This window comes from Triturus cristatus, chromosome 7, assembly GCF_964204655.1.
Source record: "Triturus cristatus chromosome 7, aTriCri1.1, whole genome shotgun sequence".
Taxonomy (NCBI): Eukaryota; Metazoa; Chordata; class Amphibia; order Caudata; family Salamandridae; genus Triturus; species Triturus cristatus.
Genome location: NC_140590.1, coordinates 1,602,499,201 through 1,602,520,776, shown reverse-complemented (window position 1 = coordinate 1,602,520,776; position 21,576 = coordinate 1,602,499,201). Strand labels below are relative to the sequence as shown.

General features: G+C 47.1%; 1 protein-coding gene across 1 annotated transcript in view; it reads left to right on the top strand.

Moving 5' to 3' along the window:
* Window positions 1-21,576, top strand: part of SYCP2 (synaptonemal complex protein 2) — a 4,998,961-nt gene that overhangs the window by 2,744,699 nt on the left and 2,232,686 nt on the right. The window contains exon 26 of the mRNA XM_085615168.1: window positions 18,960-18,996. Within this exon, the coding sequence (XP_085471294.1) occupies window positions 18,960-18,996 (37 nt within the window). The remainder of the gene's footprint in view (window positions 1-18,959; window positions 18,997-21,576) is intronic.

Sequence of the window (21,576 nt, the reverse complement as noted above, 5' to 3'; positions counted from 1 at the left end):
GTCACCCCCTCCACCCAGAAAGTGGGCGGAGAGAATCTACCCCACCTTTCTGCCCCCCAAAAAATGCTAGCTAACCATATGTCCTATGTGGAATGCTTCTGTACGTTGAGACACCGGGACAAAACCTCCCTGATTTCCAATAAATATAAATCCATACCTAGCCTTGACAAATGTACACCGTCATCTCTATAGAACTCCACCGAGTCAAAATGAATGTCCTTGTGGCTAACTCTCCCAAAACCCAGACTTCTACAAAAACGGGACATTTCAGTATTCACCTTCCGTCTAGCTTTGTCAATAGCACTTGGGTGCAAGGCCCCCCTCCACACCCTTTGTGGCACAAATTCTGTCCACAGCACATGGCAACCTGCCCACTGTTCTTTTAATAAGGGCAAATCGTTCTTCATCGCCCTCATCAAAATAACCCCTTTTTCTTTGCACAAGTAATTCTCACCAAGATGAACCAACAAAACATCTGGGCACCGACCACCCACCATCCAACTGTTCAGACAAGGGATCAACTACTTCCACAGCATACCCCCTTTTCCCTTCCAGACAACCTTAAACAAACGGTCATTGAAACACTGGTGGGCCCCAAAATAACTCTGGCACGCCTGCACTTGCGCCCATTTGACAAAAGAGTGCCCCACTATCCAAATGGTCAATTCTTCCACCTGAGGGCCGGGCACAGAACCTGAAACGAGAAAAAGTAGAATGAGACTCACAAATAGGGGGATGACGCATGCACGAAAATCAGAGGACCAGCGCCCCATTTTCATGATATCCTCCCGGGCCCAACCCCTGTTGCTCGCTTCTGTTGCTGCCCCAATCTGAAAAGAATGAGTCCCATAAAGCGCTCCATTCAAACCAATGTGATGTAATGCCTGCCTCAACACCATCCGTAGCTGATAGTCCTTCACCTTGCACCCATTTACCTGTTTAAACACTGCCCCGTCCCCGGACCCACCTGACAAAAAGAACCAGCACCGGACACACTGAAGCGGACATGTCAACGAAGGAACTGCTGCCTCCAGCTTGACCCATCTGCCCTTCTCCATCTGTTCTTTTTTGGATCTAGCCAGCCAAATCTGTACACCTGACTCCCATGGAGTCACGTCCTGCCACACTACCCCCCCCCCCCAACCACCCTTATTGCCCAGAAGTTCAGACACCCTGAAGGCCCCAAAAAACATCCAAACCATTAGTGTCGAGAACAAGCAAGTCTTGAACTCATCCCTGCAGACCGCCGGTAAAACTTCAATCACTCGGGCCAAAGTCAGCCAAGAAAATGGTCTCCGCAAATGCCGCCCCCTAGATTGCTCCCTGGCCCACCCCTCGAGCATCCATCTCCCCAGTTCACATGCCGACGGTGGATAACCCATGAAAGCTATGCCCGCCAATTTCCTGGCGATTGTTACCCTAGATAAACCCCACTCAATGAGATCGAGAATGAACTGAATTACATCTTCTGACCACCTCCATCAGGCGCCGCTGGGCACCTGATGCTAAATGTCCCTCCAGGCCAATCTGTATGATGACCATGTGGCTGCTGACAACGAGCCTACCACCAATTGTAGCATCCTACGTTGCCTACGTACCACAATTGAGCGGGCATTGGCGTCAGTGTCCTGTCTGCCTCCTTGGCCAGCCCACGGAATCTCCCCCACTGTGAATGAAACAAAGCATCAGCTGTGTCATTGTCCACACCAGGTACGTGTAAAGCCCTGAAAGTAATGTCATGTCTCAGTCACCCCAACACAAAAACTCTTGACAGCTTCAGAATTTGCTCTTCCCTCGCAGACTGCCTATTCACGATCTCAACCACTGCCATGTTGTCAACTCTAAACAAAACCTTCTTGTGGGCCAAATCCTCCCCCAAAGTGTTATTGTGTTATTGCTACCTCTAAAGGGAACAGTTCCAAAAAGGCTATGCCTTTGCCTCCATTTTTCCACTGTGGCGGCCACTGTTCTGCACACCATCTTCCCTGCCTAACAGGCCAAAGCCTTGGCTGCCTGCTGCATCAGACAAAATGTGCACGTCCCATGTGACATCATCCTCCCTTGCCAATGGCAGTCCATTAAATGACTGCAGAAAAACCGTCCACATCCTCAAATCCTCTTTAACTCCTGCTGAAAGGCGCACATGGTAGTGAGGTAAGTGATGTCCTGCTAGTGCGCGTCCCAGTCTCCTACAAAATGTCCTTCCAGCCGGACCACCCAGCAAGCAAAATTGAGATGTCCTAACAGTACTTGAATGTCCTTAACCATGAGTTTCACTTTTGACAACATTCTTTTCAACAAATCCAACATTTGTTCCTTTTTCTCTGTGGGCAAGCGAGCCCGCATTGCGACAGAGTCGATTTCTATGCCTAAGAAAGACAGAGCCGTACTGGGTCCCATTGTCTTCTCCAGCTCATGGAAAGTGTCCAGCGCTGCCGTGGAGCCGGGCGAACCAACAACACACGACATAGAGCAACCCATCGGTAGTGCTTTGTCCACGTACCATTTCCCGTCAAAATGGATACCCAGAAGATCCCAATCATCTGTAGGGACTGGAAGCAACTGAAATGCCGACTTTGTGTCACATTTTGCCATCGCTGCAGTTGCACCCGCAGTCACTACCAGTGACATGGCCACGTCAACTGAAGAGTAAGATACCGAGGCTGCCTCCTCATCAATAAATTCATTGATCGAAGTCCCCTCTGGCCATGACAGATATTGAATGAATCTGTATTGCCCCTCCTCTTTTTTGGGCACTACCCCGATTGGCGAAACAATGAAGTTCTCTGTCGGCCAATCATCAAAGGGGCCTGCCATTCTCCCTTCATGCACCTCTTTATTCAGTTTGTCCCTCACCACTTGTCTGTGGTCTGTTGCTAATTTGAGATTGTCAGCCCAACGCCTCTGTCTTGGTGCCCTGTAACCCAAATGAAACCCCCATCTGAACCCCTCCCGTACAACCTGTGCAGCCCCCAAGTCCTCATACCCCTGCAGCCCATCTTCCAACTTCTCGAGTTTAACTAGCGTATGAGCTTTTGGGCCCAGGTCCCTGTGGCCACTTACCCCCTCTATTGTTTGGGAATTGCTGTGGGTGTCCTGCTGCGCTATTGCCTGGCTGATGCCACTGCTGGCCTCCCTGTTGTTGTCTGCCCCAACAGTTGACCAATGCATGTCAGCCGCCACATTTTGAACACTCATGCCGGAACCTGCAATACTCCAGCGTGCACAGGCCCTTATTAAAGTCCCGGCACACCCCTCCTGTCCCAGACTGTCTTTCCCGTGCACCCCACCTCTCCCCGGATGGGCTTCCCCTGAAAGGGCCGGTACACTATTGGTAAACCACCGGCCGTAAATATGTTTTTTTCCCCTTTCGCTGCTCCCATGGTATCTTGCCACAGATCCGTGCCGAGTTCCCCCCATTTTGCCTCTGGGTCCCAGGCCATTCGCACTCTAAACTCCTCATCATACTGTGCCCAAGCGTATCCACCCCCGGTGATCTGGGCCTTTCTAATCACGTCCATGTATTTAAATAAACCTACGCAGCACTGCGGGAACTTCTCACTGTATACACTGGCGTAAATCAAAAATGCTGCTGTCCAATTCTCTAGTCAGGGGTCCTTTGGGCCTCTTGGCCAACTTGTATTCTTCTTCCTTAGACCCCTCCTTTAACCTTACTTTAACCTTGTAAAAGCTTTAACATGTCAACATATTCCTCTTTCCAAATGCGCTCTTTGGTCGACAACATTAGGTGTGCCTCTAAGGGTTTCATCACTCCCATATAAGGCCGTTTTTTGATTTTCAACTCTTTACTCTCCGGACCCTCTTTTTTGTCACCCGCTTTAACCCCCTACCCCTCAACTGTGTCCGTATTAGTCCCGCACTCAACCTTAGAACTTTTTGTGTCCCCCACGTCCCGGGTTCCTACTCCAATGTCCATCAAGTATTTACCTGTCTGTAAGCGCCCCTCCCCCCCCTGTCCCTACAGACACCATCAAAGGTCTGACCCGCACCCCCGCAGCCTTACCTGGCTCCAAGGAGGGTGTTCGCACAGTTGCAGTCTGCCATGCCAGTGGCTCGTTCTTTCCCGCTCTCCGCGGAACCCTTACAGGTTGACCGTGCTCCTTCAGCGGTTTCACCGCGGGTGCCTGTAAAACACTAGCAAACATGTGAGATTGCCCCCCCTTTTCTTGAACCTCCTCTTCCTGCAATTCCCCTTCCTCAAGACTTTCTTCATCGTAATCTAACTCTATCGGCTCCCCCACCTGGAGCCAGTCCTGAGACAACTCTTACCTACGGGCCCTACCGGACCCGCTGTGCCCTCCTTGTGGCGGAGCCAACTGTACACACCGGTACTCCACGAGTGCCCCTTCCACTTCGATATTACTCCATGACGGCGCGGCGGTCCACCATGACCCACCTTTTGTTGGGGCCAGTGAGGTCATTCTGGGCCTTCGTCTGCTGGACGCACCGGGTTCCCCTGGCGGTACCAGGTGCGCAGTGCGAGGCTCCACCCTCTCTTTGCCTCAGTGCCAGTAGGCCGCTCTTAGCCCTGCCGAGTCAGCTGTGCCGCACTGCTCCTTGCCCTGCAACAAAAACGTTTGGTCTGGTGTGCTGGGTCCCTTGCCTCTAACCCCTACGCCTACCCTGCCATCTTTCACACCCTTATAGCTCGCCCTGTCCTGACCCTCCTGCCCAGTCCTCTCTACCAACCCACTGGGGGGGATCCCCCCGTCCTCGTCCCCACTCCACTCCAGCATGTCCATCACCATTGCTGAAGCGGGTCCCAACCCACTGCTCACTACCCAGCAAACCCCCCACCCCGGGGCCCCCCAACAGCCTCACCCCTATTGAGCCTTACAGCCTAGTCCCAGGCCTGCGCAACCGCCGCCAAAGACCCACCCCGTCCCAAGTACGCATCTAATTGGCCCACCCTGTCAAGTCCCCGCACCTCCTCATTCCACGCTGCGAAAATGTCCAAACCCTCCCAGGCCTGCCCCCCCCGCGGGCTCCAACTCGCCAGGCAAGTCGTCCTCTGACCCAGGCCCACCTACCCTTGTTCCCTCCACCCTATCCCAATCTCCCATGTCTAAGTCCCCGCAGGTGAGCCCCCTGCCCCCACCCTTCAGACAGGCTGGCCGGGGCCTACAACCCCCTCCAACTCCCCCATATGTGAAGAAAACCAGAAGTACTTTGCCTGCCGCCCAATTACGCACACTCGCCATCCTCCACTGACCCCTCCCCCAACGACCGAGTCCCCGCAGCCCATGAAGGCTGCCATGCCCGAACACCCCCCAAACCAGTTTCAAGGCCCTCAGTGGACGCAAACCCCCGGCCCATGCAGCCTACTAAAGAAGGTCCCCTGCCTGAGAAAAAGCCTGTTCGCCCTCCCTGGCCCCTGGTAAACTGAACTCCTTCCCCATAAGGGCTGGAATCCCGCCCTCCGCACATCGGCCCAGCCCCCACTCCCTTTCAAGCAATCCGTGGGAGCGGGGGCTGTTACCGGCTGCCTGCCCACAGACACACAAGGTGCCCCAGGCTCTGAGACAATTCGGGCCTCCTTGCCTCGCTCCTCCCACCTGCCCTGCCCCCCACCACCCCTCCGATTCACCGCGGAAACCAAGCCCGCCTTATCAGCAGTCCCGGGCGCCAATTGAGGCCTCCCGGATCTGCCGACGTAGACGCCCTCTTTTTCCCGGGCTTAGCTCTCGACTGCAGAGGCCCGCATTGGGACACCGAGGGCCCGCTCCCAGCCCCAAGTGCCTCAGAAACCTCCACACCCTCGGACCTCATGGCCCCCCCTGGGGCCACTCTCTTGCCACGTGGGCGGCCCTGGTCACTTACAGGGGAGGATTTTCACCGTTTTCGCGAGGTACAGGCGCAATGGCCGCAGCTACCCCAGCCGAGGCTTACCACCAGGCCGCGCTGGGCCCACCGCCTTTGCGATGACGAAGTCCATCCGACCGGCCTCGCTTAACAGCCTGAAGCCTCCCGCACGCGATGGTCCGCCATGTCTTGGTAAGCTAACAATCTAAATACACCCAACACCTCACCTGCACCGAACACACTACTCTCACCTAACTAAGGCCTGACAAAAAACTAGCTACTGAAAACGCTCCCAGCCACCAGGTCACAAAACCTAAAATGGTGGCTGGGAGCAGGAGCCCAAAACCCTTATAGTTGGGCTACAATTGGGCTTTATCCCAAAAAACTAAATGGTTAACTTGGTGCCCGCCCCCGCCCCCCCCCCCCCCAATCCCTCCTAAACAGCCCGGTGGGGAGGAGACCTCCTTGCAGTCGGCTACGCCCCCAAACCCCTTTCAATTCTCCTTGGCACATCACACCCTCACCAGTCGACGGGTGTCGGTGGTCGTGAACCTCTGCTGACTTCTGAGCACTCTCTCTCCACCTGTTGTCTTCAGAGGGTCCTGCCCTGAATCCGTGGCCAGAAGGGCCTGCACTGCGGCCCAGGGTAGTAAGCTTGCAGTGGAAGGGTTCCTGTGGATTCACAGACTCTACTGAAAGCATGATTCTAGCGAGCTGTGGATCTCTCGTCAGGTGTGCCCTGCAGGTGTTTTACCACCATTTGATAACTGTCCAATCGTATATTGTGAGCTGCAAAGCTTTCAACAGAGTGCTCTATGCCAGAGGAAAACAAGCATTGGCATAGCCAATAGGTCTCACCTTTGGGACCTTATAAGTGTTTAGCCATGCAACAGTTCATGTTGTTGCACCAAGGATATTGTGCTGGATAACTAAACACTTATAAGGTCCCAATGCTTGTTCAATATTATATACAAGCCATAGTTGCTGCTTATTTATCTTATGCAACTAACAACCATTGACAAAGCCAATAGTCCTGACTTGTTGTAGGTAGATATTACTTGTTGCATCCTATATCTGGATGCAGTGACAGAAACAGCAAAGTACAAGTCGGGCGGCAAACAATGCTAATCACAGATTTTTAGCTTACGTGTTTTTAAGCCACGCCCTTATTTCTATTGGCCACGTCCCTTTGAGAGACCCCCCAGTTTTTTCATCCCACTTAAAGCCCTGGGTGAAAATAACACCTCTCCCCCTGTGCATGCTGTGGATTTTTCATTATTCCCACGCCTTAAAGGTGCACTTTGGGAGCTGTAGCTCCACTGCGGCGTGTGCTGAAAGCAGTAATTGCCATTTAAGGTGCAAGTTGGGAGCTGTAATAATCCAAACCCTGGCATACAGGTAGCAGTGTTCCTAAGAAGCATTTTGTAGGCTCCCTCATCCATTAGTTTACAGACATAAAACTATTCCCCACCCCCTTTCCGGCGCATTATAGTAGCTACCTGCCCCCGCCTGCCTCCTTTCGCTAGCCCTGCCAGTACCTCTGTTAGACACATCAAGCTGCAGTTTGTCACTTTAGGCTTCTTTCTAAACATCTCCGTCTCTTACCTTGTTGCCTTTATTCCCTGTTTCTTTAACTGCCTGGATTAGACTGGCCCACTCTACGCAGGCGCCACGGTCGATGCTCATGCACACTGCAGGGCTCAACCTTGGGAGACACCAAATGGCAGATGTAAGAGGGATCATCGGTATCTCGGGAGGCCGATCGGAGAACCTCTAGTGCCCTCACAACCCTGTCCACCGAGAATATAAAATGGATTTATCATGCTTGCACGAAAAACTGCATATGTTTTTAAGCAAACTCCCCACTACTAACGGTCAGTTAGGGTCGTTCAGCATCCGTCACTATGGCGACCGCGTCAGACTGTGCTGCGGGAACAGCGGCGGGAGAATCCACTAAGCTACGAAGAATGGGGGAGCTTGAGGCGCAGTAGACAGCATATTGTAAGTGTGCTGAGGTGCAAAGGTAACATATTGGGTCAGGTGGAAAAGGGAAACGAACACTACTTGGGAACAAAGCGTTCAAGGGACCTGAACAACTGTCCCCACTGAGTAGTCCACTTCTTGTCTTAACGTATTGTGGGATAAGTAGTTTGTAACCACCGTTTATCAAAGCATACACCCTCAAAGAATGTGCAGCTTCTGACCCGAGAAGCCCCTGCCAAGCGCGCGCTTGGGAGAGCGAGCAGCCCATCTGTTTTCAATTATCGCGCCCGAGTCTGTGTGCGCGTGCGAGAGGAAAACAAAAGAGGGCGGTGCGAGAGCGAGCTGCCCATCTGTTTTCAATTATCGCGCCCGTGTCTGGGGGCACGATAATTCAAAACAAATGCCGCCCGTGTGGGTAACCGCAAGCATTAGGCCGTGGGCGTCAACATTAGAACAAAAAGGTGGGACAAAAAGATGCCTTTGGCCAATTGCGTGCTGTCTTTTTACAAAGACGCACGCAAAGGACTTTGAGCACGAGTTTGCTCTCTCGTGCACGAAGTGCTGGTCAGCTCCAAGAGGCCCTCTCCTTAGAGCAGCGCATACGCGCTGCGCTAAAGCTCGACCTAAAGAGCGGTGTTAATAAAGCAGGCTGCGATGCCGATTCTAAAATGCTGTTGTGTGAAGTCATCTGCTACCACCTGCTGGCACAGCTGAGAAATGATCACCATAAAGCTAATGTCGTTTGCATTTTCTAAGACTACTCTGTACTTTCAACTACTGACTTTGCATCAACCCTCACAGCGAATTCACATTTCCTCCCTTTCCCTTGTTCCCTTGCCATAAACGTTGCCACCTTAACCACATCTCCAAATCAATGCACTAAAGTTACTAAACATCAACTCCTACCCTAACCTAAATTCAATTTAATTACAGGGTAACAATGATTTAAAATAATAAGTTACCTTGTTATAACAATAAACCTAAACACGGCCTTAAGTGATATTCATTTAACAAATGTTTATTATAATAACGTAATGCTAACCCCAACACCCAACTGTTGGGGGATTAATTATTTCCGTACATTATCTGGCAAATTACAAGCAAATCTTTCTTTCTCACATCTTATCCCTAGCTAGAGGCATAGCAACGGGCTCAATCCTCGCATTTCGGTGTATTCCGGCAACAGATGTGAAAGCAACAACAAATAAAATTGATTTTAAGGCTGGCATATGTCTGCTGCAGCCGATCAATTAAAAGCAAAGTGTGCACTTCGCAGGTTACAGCTTCTACAAAATAAACTTTTGTTGGGCCGACAGCAGGCATGGATGGAGCTGTGCCTACATAAAAGCCAGAGGAAAGAGGAAATACACTTTCTGGCTAGGTAGAAGGAATTAAGAAAGATTTCAAAGCATGGTCTGGGGCAGGGCTAACCACTTTGCAGCCCAATCCATTGTTTCATACAAGTAAAAAATGAAGCTGTGCCAAGGGTGCTGAAAGCACAGTACTATTAGCATGCCAACGGGCAATATCAAAATCCCAGCGCAGAAGGTGTCAAGTTTGTTTTTTGCATCTTCAGCGCATACATTGACTCTGAACATCTCTGGGCTAGTGCACGTGCTGCTTATTGCAGAGCTCGGAATCACGAAGAGCCAATTACTGCCTGTGTTTCCGAGCTTTGCTGTCTGCAATAAAGGCACTAACTCTGGGATTGTAGAGTAAATTTATGTGCTGAAGACAAAGAAGGAAACACATCGATTACTTCTCCGTGGCCCAGCGCAGCAACCAAGATTCTGCTATGGCCCATGAAGTTCCTGACAATGGATCTTGCACCCTGGAGGAACTTGTCTCATCAGACCTCTCCTGACACAGATCGTTCCTGCCATCTGCTGTAGAACAAGTTCACGGATCTCTTGCAATAAGCCCTGCTCCTGGCCTGCTGACAGATGTCCAATTCCAAGACTTCCTCTGGAACAAAGGAAGATATAGCTTAGGAGTGCACAAAAATTGTTATCCTAAGATTACCTCACTCAGGTGAGGCAACTCAAAAATGTTCTTGAAATTGAGAAAATTCTCACGGTCAAATATGCACAGCTCTTTCTGTGCAATGAACAATCTGGAGAAACACATTTGTTCAGCTCAACAAACGCTTCCGCTGGATTTGTGCAGTGGAACGTTGCCCCTAAGCAGAAGGTGATGCGCCTCCATTGGAAAGAATCTTCCTCAAGGCAGAGGGACAGGTCACTGACAACACCCTGATGGATCGTGAGCCTCGACTCTATTGTTCTTGCACCAGTAGGTTCTCTCCACAAAAAGACTGCTCAAAAGGTAATGAATATTCAAGGACTGGTTTCAGCTGAGCATCCACAACAGGGACTCACAGGCTTGTTGGCATAACCTAAGCTATAAGAACATTTACGGTTAAGGTTGCAATAGGTAATTTGTCTTTGCATTTGTTTCACTGCGAGTTGGGGATTTTAGAATTGGTAAAGGGTGTAGCGTGGGAGATTATAACGATCCGACAAGGCTGAGGTAGGACGGGATGTGCATGTTATTCAAAATCTGAGCATAGTATAGTCATACACTACACTATAGAGGGGCAGATACCGCAACTTTGACTCGTAGGCTCTCGTTACGATCTGCCCGTCAATTTTCCCATTATATTACCACCCTCTAATTACTGTCACTGGGGGCACCAATAATTCCAGAGGCGTGGAAATGACAGTGGCTACAGCTTTTTGGGTGATAAACATGTGGGAAGTGATATTTCTTCACCGACTCCTGGAGGTTTACCACCGGAGCTTCACACAGAAAGCTACGGTCTCGATGTGGAAAACAACAACTAATTCAGATGATTCCACTGATTTCATAGCACTTATTTGACCCAATCAAATGTGGTAGCTCCTATTATATAAACTACTCAGATTTCGGACTTAAGAAAGTCTGTTGTACCTCATGGATATACATAAGATTTTACTGTTATATTAGTGCATAAGCTCCTGCCAAAGACTGCCCTTATGCCCACAGGTTAGCACGCCAAGGTTGTAATGAGTTTCTAGGCTCACGTTTCATATGACCTCAATACTAAGCTCATCTGCAAATGGATAGCTCAAAAGATTCCTCTCTGTGCTGTCTGGATCTGCTCGAAGGGTAGATCAGCAACACCGCACACACAATCTTGTATACACCAGATAATACCTGATAGTATGCCACAATCTTGTATACACCAGATAATACCAGATAACACAGATGCTTTGCAATACATTAATTATCAACTGTAACAATAACTATCCCAGATCGGATTTACATTGAAAGGCCCAATCCACAGAATTATTGAAATTTCACAAAGGACTTTGCAAAATCACTCCTGTGCCTGCATCTCTTAAGAGCCTGAAACAAGTACCTGCATGTCAAGTTTTAAAAACTGCACCCTAAATCGTGCTGTTTTCGGAGTAATTTCCCCAAAAAGTTCTTTGTAATAAATCTTGGATTGTTAGAGCATATGGAAACATTTGACATTTACGTCGGGAGGATTTGCATTGACCAAGAGGCTGCTGGTGTGCTCACGTGAAAGAAATAGGTGGTTAAGAAAGTGAAATGCATTGCTGCATCGAATAAGCAGTATACACGTTCTAGTAAAACAATCAATTCTAGGGGGATAAGACAAGCTATAGATAAGTTCCAATAAGCAGCTTATAGAGAAATTAAATTCAGTTGCTGCAAGGCACTGTGGTGACAGCAAAGTACTGGCCCGAGTCCTATTCAGGATATTTAGAGCAAGTTTGAATCCTTTTGACAGTCTCAGTATGAAATCTAAATTGGGAGACTACATCTGACAAATTATTTGAATAATAATGTCTTCACGGACTCCAAAAGGAATATCTATACAAGTTATAATATTAAATCATTAGCTCAAATTCATGAGTACCTTTCTCAACATGTACATTTATCCCAGGGCTATTTATCCCACAAATACTCTAAAGCAGGAAGCCAAAATGGCATTTGAGTCAGTTAAATGGCTTTTTAGGTCTCGGGACCATCCGGTCTGCCGATGGCAGAACCGGAAGTCGAGAGATTTAATGACTTGGAGAAGAGGGGCTTGCACCCGCCCCTCTTCTCCCCTGTTCTCCATTGGCTGGCCTCTTGAATGCTGGCCAGCCATTGGAGAAGAGGTCCCGTCACTCCGATCAGGCCCCGTCTTTTTCGGATCGGGGCGTGTTTTTTGCAAGAAGTCTCATTCTCACCTCCAGCCAATGGACGCTGCGTTTCTCCGAGGCATTTCTGCTCTGCCTCGGAGAAAGGCGGTGGTGTGCCTTTTGCTCTGCCTTGTTCAATAAGCATCAGTAATTGGCAGCGCTCTACTTCTTCGGCTGAACTCCAAGGTCCTAAAGGAGAACCTAATTAACGTGGCACCCGAAAAACAATACTGACTGCTTGTTTGGCTTCCAGCACAATTATCAAGTAGGACGGCAACCGTGAAAGTCTAAAGTTCTTTTTCTTTCGGAAACGGGAAAGCCACGAAACTGAAAAGCACATTTAAAATGGACAAAGATGTATCTTATTTATCATTTTAAGAGAACGTATTTTTCATTTGTTCACGCCTTCAGTACGTTAACATAAAATATTTATTATTTCTAGAAAAATCCTCCTTATTTGAATAAAAGTTGCATTTGTTTTTCTCCTCCCTGTTTATTTTCAATAGAGTTATTGCTCACAAACATGGCCGCTGATTTGTTGCATTGTTTTCCGTTTCTATCTTATCACACGCAAACGGAGGTCTGTGCGTGATGACGTACAATGTAGGCACCCGACAGAACATGGAGTGGAAGTGCCTGATGTAGCATGGTTGATCAAGGGAGTGCACGCAATAGCGTATTGCTTGGATCCGGATCTCAGCATGTGCCAGAAAAGTCCGGGGAACCAGGCGGTCTCTCAGGGACAGTGCTGCCCTCCTTCCCTGAAGCATGCGCCCTGCTTAGTAGTCGTTACTCCTGCCTGGTGCTTGACACCCACCGTAGACACATGGCGTTCCCACCTAAATATCTCCAAATGAAGAAAACTGGCATCCGAAACCAGCTCAATACCGAATTGCTTCGATACAGCGAAAGGTACAGCTAGTGACAGATTCCAGTACTGGGCACAGAACTCCGTGGGTGCATGCCGATCATCCGGTGGTATGTGATGTAGCCGACATTAGTGCCCTTAGTGATAGACATCTCAAGGCTTTTTTTTTTTAAAGTACATTTGAAACTTTACGTGTTGAAATATTACTTCTTTTAAACTTTACTTTTAAGTGAGTCAGTAAACTTTATTTGCACAAGCTAATTAAAACTCTTGCAATAAATATATTCAAACATTCAGATTTAAAAAGTCGTTTTAAAACTAACAAATGAGAATAAAAGAAAAGTGTCAGTGTCCCTGTGAGCAGCCGGCTGGAACATATTGATGTCCAAAGCAAACCAAGTGGTAAGGTACATCGAACAATTGTTCAGAAATAAAAGATTAAAGATAGAGCACCACCTCACATAAAAGACTACTTTAAAGTGCGAATTACTACCAGCATAAGCGGGAGTACGCAGACTTTATAGAGTGCACTTATGAGTTCGCAAGGGAGCCGATGTAGCCCAAGGGCATTGATGTGTATGTTCTCTTCCTGGCTTGCAGCCTGGCCCCTGGAGCAAGGGTGGAGTTTTTAATCTCTAATTATCACCAACCGTGTTCTGCAGTTCAAGTTTACTTTTATTCCGTTCAGATCTGTTTAAATATTTTGCAAAGCGACAGTTTAATATGGGGTCATCCAGTTGTAGACAGTGATCTTATTAAATGTGAAGATCCATTCACCTGGCCCCTCTCTCTATTCTAGGGTTGCCTTTTGCTCCCTGATTATTGCCAGTTGATTGGCTCACTTATATCGTTTTTATAATTATTAGGAAAGGTTCGAGGGTCTTTCAGACGAGGGGGCATATGTCAAACACCAGACCCGACTTAGGCTCACAGGTCGGGCTCATCCGCCCCTCCCCCAATGCAGTGATTCCAGATGCTTGTCTGTCAGTGGGGTGAACCGAAGACCAACCTAACATAATAAAGGAAAGGCGGCTTCAGCATAATAATGAGCGTTTAGAGGGAACCTTTCCATGCCCTGGGCTTTTCTTGGCAAACCAATAGTTCACAAACAAGCATTTACAATGCAACGGTCTCGGCATTTGAGAGTGATTAAGCTATTGACATTGTAAATAACAATGCCGTTTCTTTAAATGTTTTAAAAACAAAAACATAAACAAAAATAATGTCATGAGCAATGCCAATAGCTCTAACTTTACCAATGCCGAGACCATTGCATTGTAAATGCTTGTTAGTTTAGGGTGCCAAGAATAAAGGTAGTTGGGAACCACTTCCTTATCTAGATTTCTCTGCTTTATGCTCAACTACAAATTGCATTTCATGTTATCAAGCCTGAGCACCATCACAGCACCACTACAGCATCACTCAGCCCCAGCGCAGCACCATCTCAGCACCAACAAAGCACAGCCTCAGCACATGCGCAGCACTAGTTCGGCACCACCTCAGCACCAGTGCAGCACCACCTCCACACGTGTGCAGCACCAGCTCTGCACCAGTGCCGCACCACCTCACTTCCAGTGCTGTTTATGGTCATCCCCCCATAACAAAAAAAAGCTATAACAAACAAGCATTAGAACAGACAGGAAGAATTTTTCAGCATTGCAGGAACAAAAAAAATAGAAGACATTTGTTCTGTTAATTCTTCTTTAGGTCTCGCCTGACCCAGCGCATGCGGTGGTCTGGTGAGACTTATTGAGAGGGCTCCAAAAAGTGCTGCCAGCCTAGAGCTACAGTGCATGTGCGCGGGCGCGAGCGCCGAGCTTGACCGCGATTACTTACACTTTCACGGCCGCTTTGATGTTTGATCGCAATCCCTTTCAGGGCCGCTTGGCATAGCCAATAGGTCTCGCTTTTGGGATCTTATAAGTATTTAGTTATGCAACTGTTGCATGGCTAAACACTTAAAATGTCCCAAAGGCGAGACCTATTGGCTATGACAATGCTTGTTTTAGCTGCCATTTGACCCCGTGGACGACTACCTTGCTGGTTGATTGAGAACAACGATATATACACGTCAGGTTAGAGAATAATTTGGGTGTCGGCTGCACTAATTTATTTAACCCTATGTAGCTGAGTTATCTTTTTAAAACTGACCCTGCCTACAATGTCTTCTACGTGTTTGTGATTTGGTTCAGCAATGTTTAAAAAAAGATTTTTTTTTAAACGGTTTCCTTTCGCTTTCTTTTGATATGTCGATGCTTTAGTTACACATTGCGGATCGATACTTTGGTAATTGATATCGTTTATGTAGCCAGTTACGGGCGTTCTCTGAACAAGTCAGCTTTTTTTTCTCATGCATTTTTTCATTTGTATTGTCATGTTGCTACCTAAGTATTAGCACTGTAGGCGCACCTTATCTAACTATGAAAGGACTCTTGTCCTAGCCCTCCGATGCCTTATCCGTGCGGTAAATGCAGTTTACTTTCTTGCTGCATACTGGCTTTGAATTCTAGTGATGAGATTGAACTAATAGAATTGACAAAATAGTGCCAGAAAACCATTTAGGTGAAATCTTTTTGAAATGTTCAGTTAGTTTAGTGTTCATTCTTGCGTGGGGATTGTTTAATACAGTGGTTATATTATTCCATCTCTAACATTGCGTTAGTCAGTGTGTATGTATGTATTTTTTTAAAAAAGTAAAATGCCATTGCTTTGCCTGTCGGAGTTTTATGTTGGAGTAGCAGGGAGACTCTGAAAATTGGAATTCATGAGCCTGTATGTTCTGCTGCTTATATCTAATACACTGAACACCACTATATCTAAGCATTCTATCAAAATCCTGTCTCCCGAGGTGTCATCTGTCGCTAATCGTTTCAGAAAACGAGGACCCTGCGACATTACCTTAGATTTTGGTCTGTGGTTTTGCAGAAGTGTAATTGCTTCACCCACTGACAACTTTTTAGCTCTACTTTTATCCTTTTTCATCTGCCAGGTTTGTTTGTCCTCTTGTCCTGTTTCATTTAGGCGGACTCGCTTTCCTGAAATAAATAATTGCAGATCTTATTTTATATTGATAAAAACTCCTCGTTAAGCAAGCATCCCAACCTGACAATATCTTTTAATAAACTCTTTTAATAAACTTTCTTTTACCAAAGCAAAAGCCGCTAGATTATTGCGCTTTATTGACAGAGCCGACCATGACTTCTGTAGCCTTTTTAGGTCTCAGCGCCAAGCGTTGCAGTGCGCAGCACGAGTCCTTTTGTCCGGGGTTCCAAAACGGAGCCTGGAATCGCACACGCCTGTGCGTGTGCTTTTCCTTTTGGCTTCCGTGATTGGCCTTTGTGTGCGTGTGTTTCTGAAAGACGGCACGCAATAGGCCAAAGGCGGGCGCATTGCTCCGCCCATGGCCTATTGGTTTCTGTTTCCCGCACCAAAGGCCATGTGGTTTCAATTAGCGTGCCCAGACACGGGCGCGATAATTGAAAACACATGTTCGCTGTGGCGCGCCACTCGCGGGCATGTTTTCCATTTTTTTCTTTTTTACAATACCGATCGCTTTCAGTGCCGCTTTTTTTGCTGCTGTTAGCCGTACTCTGCAAAAGTTTTGACTTGAAGAAACTAATCTCATGTACATTTAAGGTGTTATTTCTACACGTTTTGGAGTTTCTGCCTTAGTGATTTTGCTGGGTATCCTCACTGTCTCCGCTCGATACACAGCAGTTTCGAAGGTGACGCCTGGGGATGTTTGACGGATAGGTGAGCTGATGCAAAAAACAAGCATAGTCACTGAGCGACACCACGTCAGCAACAGTTTACTGTCTTCCTAGGTTTATCAAAAAGTGCATTTGGTTGATAAACTATGAGGAGTGAACTTTGAGATTATCACAAGGAGCACTTGTTTTCTATTTTCATTGCTAGATATGTATACTGGGGTTTTCCTGACGGACCCCTCTGTTGCCTTGTTCTGTTCCTTTATAGTCTGTGTGCAGTTAGTTCTTGGGGGGAGGGGGCTTGTTCTATGACTGATGGCTCAAATGGAGCCTGCCTTGCCTATCCAGGTCTAGGACTGAGGGCTTTAGAAACAAATGTAAAAAAACTATCATGTAAAACATCACAGCGTTTTTCAAAGTGAAACCACTTAAAATATGTATATGTGTGAATGTATATGTGTGAGACGTGTTACTTTCCTGGCTTTAGATTTTGATGCGCAAAGTTACACAGTTTGTACAAACATAAAAAATTAATAGGATAAATTAATCCACAAAAGGTCACGAAGAAGGTGGAAAAAAACAGAGAGAAAAGTTACCTATAAAAAGAATATCAAAAGAATCGAGGATGTAGAAAGAGTGAGCACAGGGGTTGATTCCAGAGGCTATGGAGGGACCTTTTATCGCATTACTGAACCAGTGCAAAACACTACTCATTTTCTTTCACACGATGGCTAAGGTATGTGAAACTTCTAATGTTGCCCAGCAACTAAATCCCCAGATTACGGACATCGTTTACTACTGCAGCTGGTTATGTCAACAGTATCTCATGCTGTTTGAGTCGAAGACACGGAGAAGCAAGAATATGTGATAACCGTTGAAGACAGTTACCGAAGGGCACTCACGGTCAATGTCCCCTGAAAAAGTGTGACCAACTGAATCATAATTTCATTGCTGGTACTAAACCCCAAATTTCGGCGTGTCTGGACTCCGAGTTAGAGGATATTCATGCAGAGAACGAGCTGCTTTATACTTCTGCGACAAATCAGAACAAGCATTTGCTATGCAATAGGTCTCGCATTTACGTGAGTTTTAGCTATTGGCATTGTAAATGACTAACTTGTATTTGTTTTGGTTTTTTAAAACTATAAATAAAAGGCATTGTCATTACAATGCCAATAGCTTAAACTCGCATAAATGCGAGACCTATTGCATTGCAAATGTTTGTTTAATAGGGTCGTTCAGTTCTACATAATATCTTCTTGGTTTTATGTAAAATAAAGAAAAATACAACCCTTTTTAATTATAACTTTTCAACATGCTGCACAGCAGCCACACTGCTCTACACCATATCTTTGGCATTGGCAAGGCCAATAGCTCTGGCTGAACACTTATAAGGTCGCAAAGGCGAGACCTATTGGCTATGCCAATGCTTGTTTTTGCTTCTGATCAATTCTAGCATAGCACTTAGAAGTAGCAATATGCTTTTAGGATGCTAGGAACATATTACTCATGTTAGGACTGTACCTATTGTATTTGTTAGGAATGTCATTTATTGCTGAAATTGCTTTCGTATGCTGTGTGGTTAAAATTCATATTTAATGTACTAGACTTCAGTTTTAGAAATAAACATTTTAAGGTTGAGTTACGCTGTGTACCTGAACTCATCTAGAGGTATTAATAGTGATCAGAAATCATCCCCCACATAGTAGTGCTTAGTGGGTTCTGTAATGGTCTGACCTCGGAAGCCCTAGGGTATCCAGATTGTGACAGTAGGTTAAGTATAGCAGGCAGGTTTCTTAGGTGTGGTATGTAGGCATAGTAATATAGGAAGAGTAATACAAGCAGCTGCGCAGAATTACAGCCCTTGCTCCATCAAGTGTAAGAGAGGCACTATGAAGGTCCTTTTATTAAGTACTACTTCCCACTGTCATTAGTGTTTCAGTTCATCATCAAAAAAATGCACTCATTAATTTGGTCTTGAAATATAATACAGTAGTTAGAAGGGATGCATTACTAATGCAGAGGACAGAGCAGTGCAAGATAGGAAAAATAGCTCAGGTTGTTATTTGCATGTGTTTTATGCACAATAAAAATACTGTCCTGGTGTAAAGCAAACCTGTAGGGGACATCTACTTTACTATTCCTATTCAGGGCCACATCAAACAATGGCTATCCAGAGTTGAAGTCAGCTCAACCCCTGGAGTCATTTTTTTCTAAGGAATGTGCTGTAACCATATATAGATGAATACTCTCATTTTGTGTATTACAGTGGGAAACAATTGTATCATATCTGTACTGCCAGAATATTTAAATTTTTTGTTGAATTTTATATTTTAGTTGTACATTATTTGAAAAAGCATATTCATGTAGCTATTTTATTTCTAGGTTCGGTGCTGAGAACTCTTTTTTGCTAGATACTAAGGTATGTTTATTTACATTTAGTAAACATATTCTGGAGGAAAATGACTCTGATCTTTATATATTGTTTAATACATGCCCTGCTATGCTATAGTTATTTCTAAACCCATTGATTCCATCTGTCTAAAACCCATTCATCCAGTCCTTCAATTCTGAAGAATACTTCTGACTGCAGATGCCTTTCCTTGTTAATACCCCCTTGTGCCAGACTGGATCCAGAAGGTTTTTATAGCATCTCCCTCAGGCGTCAGTAGGTGGCATAGAGCGGCTCCACGTCGGTTCCATCCTGCCCTGGAAATGATATTGGGCCACCTACAGAGCCGCCACTTCTGCGCACTGATATCACTTCCTTTAATTCTGTGCTTTCTGGCTCGATCTGCACCCTCAAATTCTGTCACGTTAACAGAGCATTTTTTACCAAAATGTAAAACCAGTGTATAAGGGACAAGTCCCTTCCAAAAACGACAAGGTTCAAATGTGTGTTGCTTGGATATGGATTTACCTTGAAAAAATGAAAAATAACAAGAGGCGTTTGGCAAAACAGGAACAAGTTGGATTATTTAAACTCAGTGGCCAGGAGAGCAGCAACAGAGTCGTTTCTGAAGACTGTCTCGCTGTACAGAGGTTATGACTGGCATTATGTTTAGTTCTTGAAGTTCAATAAACTGATTACACATTCTTGTAGAGCATGTAAATCCGTTCCTAGTCATGAACCATAGATTCAACCATCTGATAAGGGGGCACAGATGGCTCTCGACTTTGTGGAGACACAATGTGGGCCAGTATGTATGTGTCCAGATGCCCTGCATGGGGAACACGTGATCACTGCACTTAGCATGCATGCTGTGTTCTGATTGGCTGGGTGTTCCTAACTATATGTGGCATCTGACTTTATGGTATTTTGGGAACGCGCACCCCTCTAGCAAAAAAATGTTTTATTGGGGCCAATCTTCTCGGAACTTTTGCAGTGTAGCTGCCTATCTGTGGGATCAATGTGGGTTTTCCCTGTTTGAGCGTTTGTCTTCGGGCTAAGTGTAACCCCACCTGTGACATATCAGTCGGTAGGATTGGGTTTGGGTCACAGTACCTGTCTGACCATGTATCTCTGACTCGGGGTTGTTGGGTGGTCATATTAGGTGGATACGACAGCAATGATGCAAGTTTGTTATTACTTGTACATATAATATGGCGGTCATTGATATTGCATTTATTGATATTGACATTATTATACCACCTGTGTTGCTGAGCTTTTCGGAGCCCGCGGGAGCCCAGGAACAGCAGACCGGTTAGCTTGCTTGTGGTGCCTGCAGAGGGAGACATCCGTTACAACGCGGTCTTTACACCGCAATATATTTACATCGCGGGCATTACAACTACAGGCCTGGGGCTACTGCCCCCCCCTCCGCGAGATCACCCGGGCCAGAGACATCTGGACGGCCCAGGGGCCGGTCCTGGCCACAACTAGCTAGGGAGCCCCAGTGGGGTGGTTTCGTTGGTCCAGGGAGGTTTGTTAGGGAACCATTGGGTTCCAGAGCGGCGGAGAACCTGCGGGTGCTCCTGCCGTTGCGGGCCTGCGTCCACCTTTTCTCGCCCCAAGCAGGGAAGACCATCAAGGCATTGATCGGTCTACCCTGGCTTTCGGCTGGAAGGGGGTTATGTTGGACTTGGCCCTTTTTCCCTCATTTTTTTCGTTTTTGTAGTGTTAAGGTGCAGGTGCTTACTTCTCCCAAGATGGCTGCCACAGACCCCTGCTACTGCAGGGTGGTCGTTTTTCATAGTAGCACCCTAGCTGCCAGGAGCTGGCTGGGACCCACAACAATGTTGCGATACCAGCCCGCCTTTTTGTCCCATAGTTAGAGTGGGGAAGCTCCTGGAAGATGCTGGAACCTTCTAGAAGGGAGGTGGGGTTTTACTTTTGCCGCCTTGGCTAGAGGTCACCTGACCTAGGGCTACTTAAGAGTGGGAGGGAAACTTGTGTGGTGAGTTGGCCGTTGGGGTGAAGCAGAGCTGGAAGGTATGGTTGCTTAACACATAGCCCTCTGGTTGCCCGACCGGCTCGCGCCACGCTACCGCCTATAGGGCCTGGTGACCCCAGGTTCCTACATTGTTGGCCAGCGGTGGGATCCTTGGGACTTGTGACCATACAGCACCCTTCCGTGAGGCGAAGGGCGCCACAATTAAACGCCTATCCTACATTTTTTTTGTTCCACAGCTCAGAAACCATTGTTGCTGGATCATTAGTTCCACTGTCCAGGTAGAGAGTGCAAGAAGCCTGGTTAGCTATTGACTGTTGCCTACACCCTAGGAATGTTCTCCTTAGTGTCTAGGTCCCCACCTGCCAGAATGGAATCCCGGTTAGCTGACCTCGAGGGGTACACAGCGAAGCAACTAAGGGAGTTCGCGCAGGAGTTGGGAGTGCCTGGGATGCGGAGGGCCAAAGGGCCGGAACTCCGTACCGCCATTAGGGCATGGGTAGAGGCCCACCCAGACGGGAGAGGGGATGAGGGACAGGAAGCGCCAGAGGCACCTCAGGGGGAGAGCGCCCAGGAAGTCCTAGACATCTTGAATGTAGACATGTCTGAGA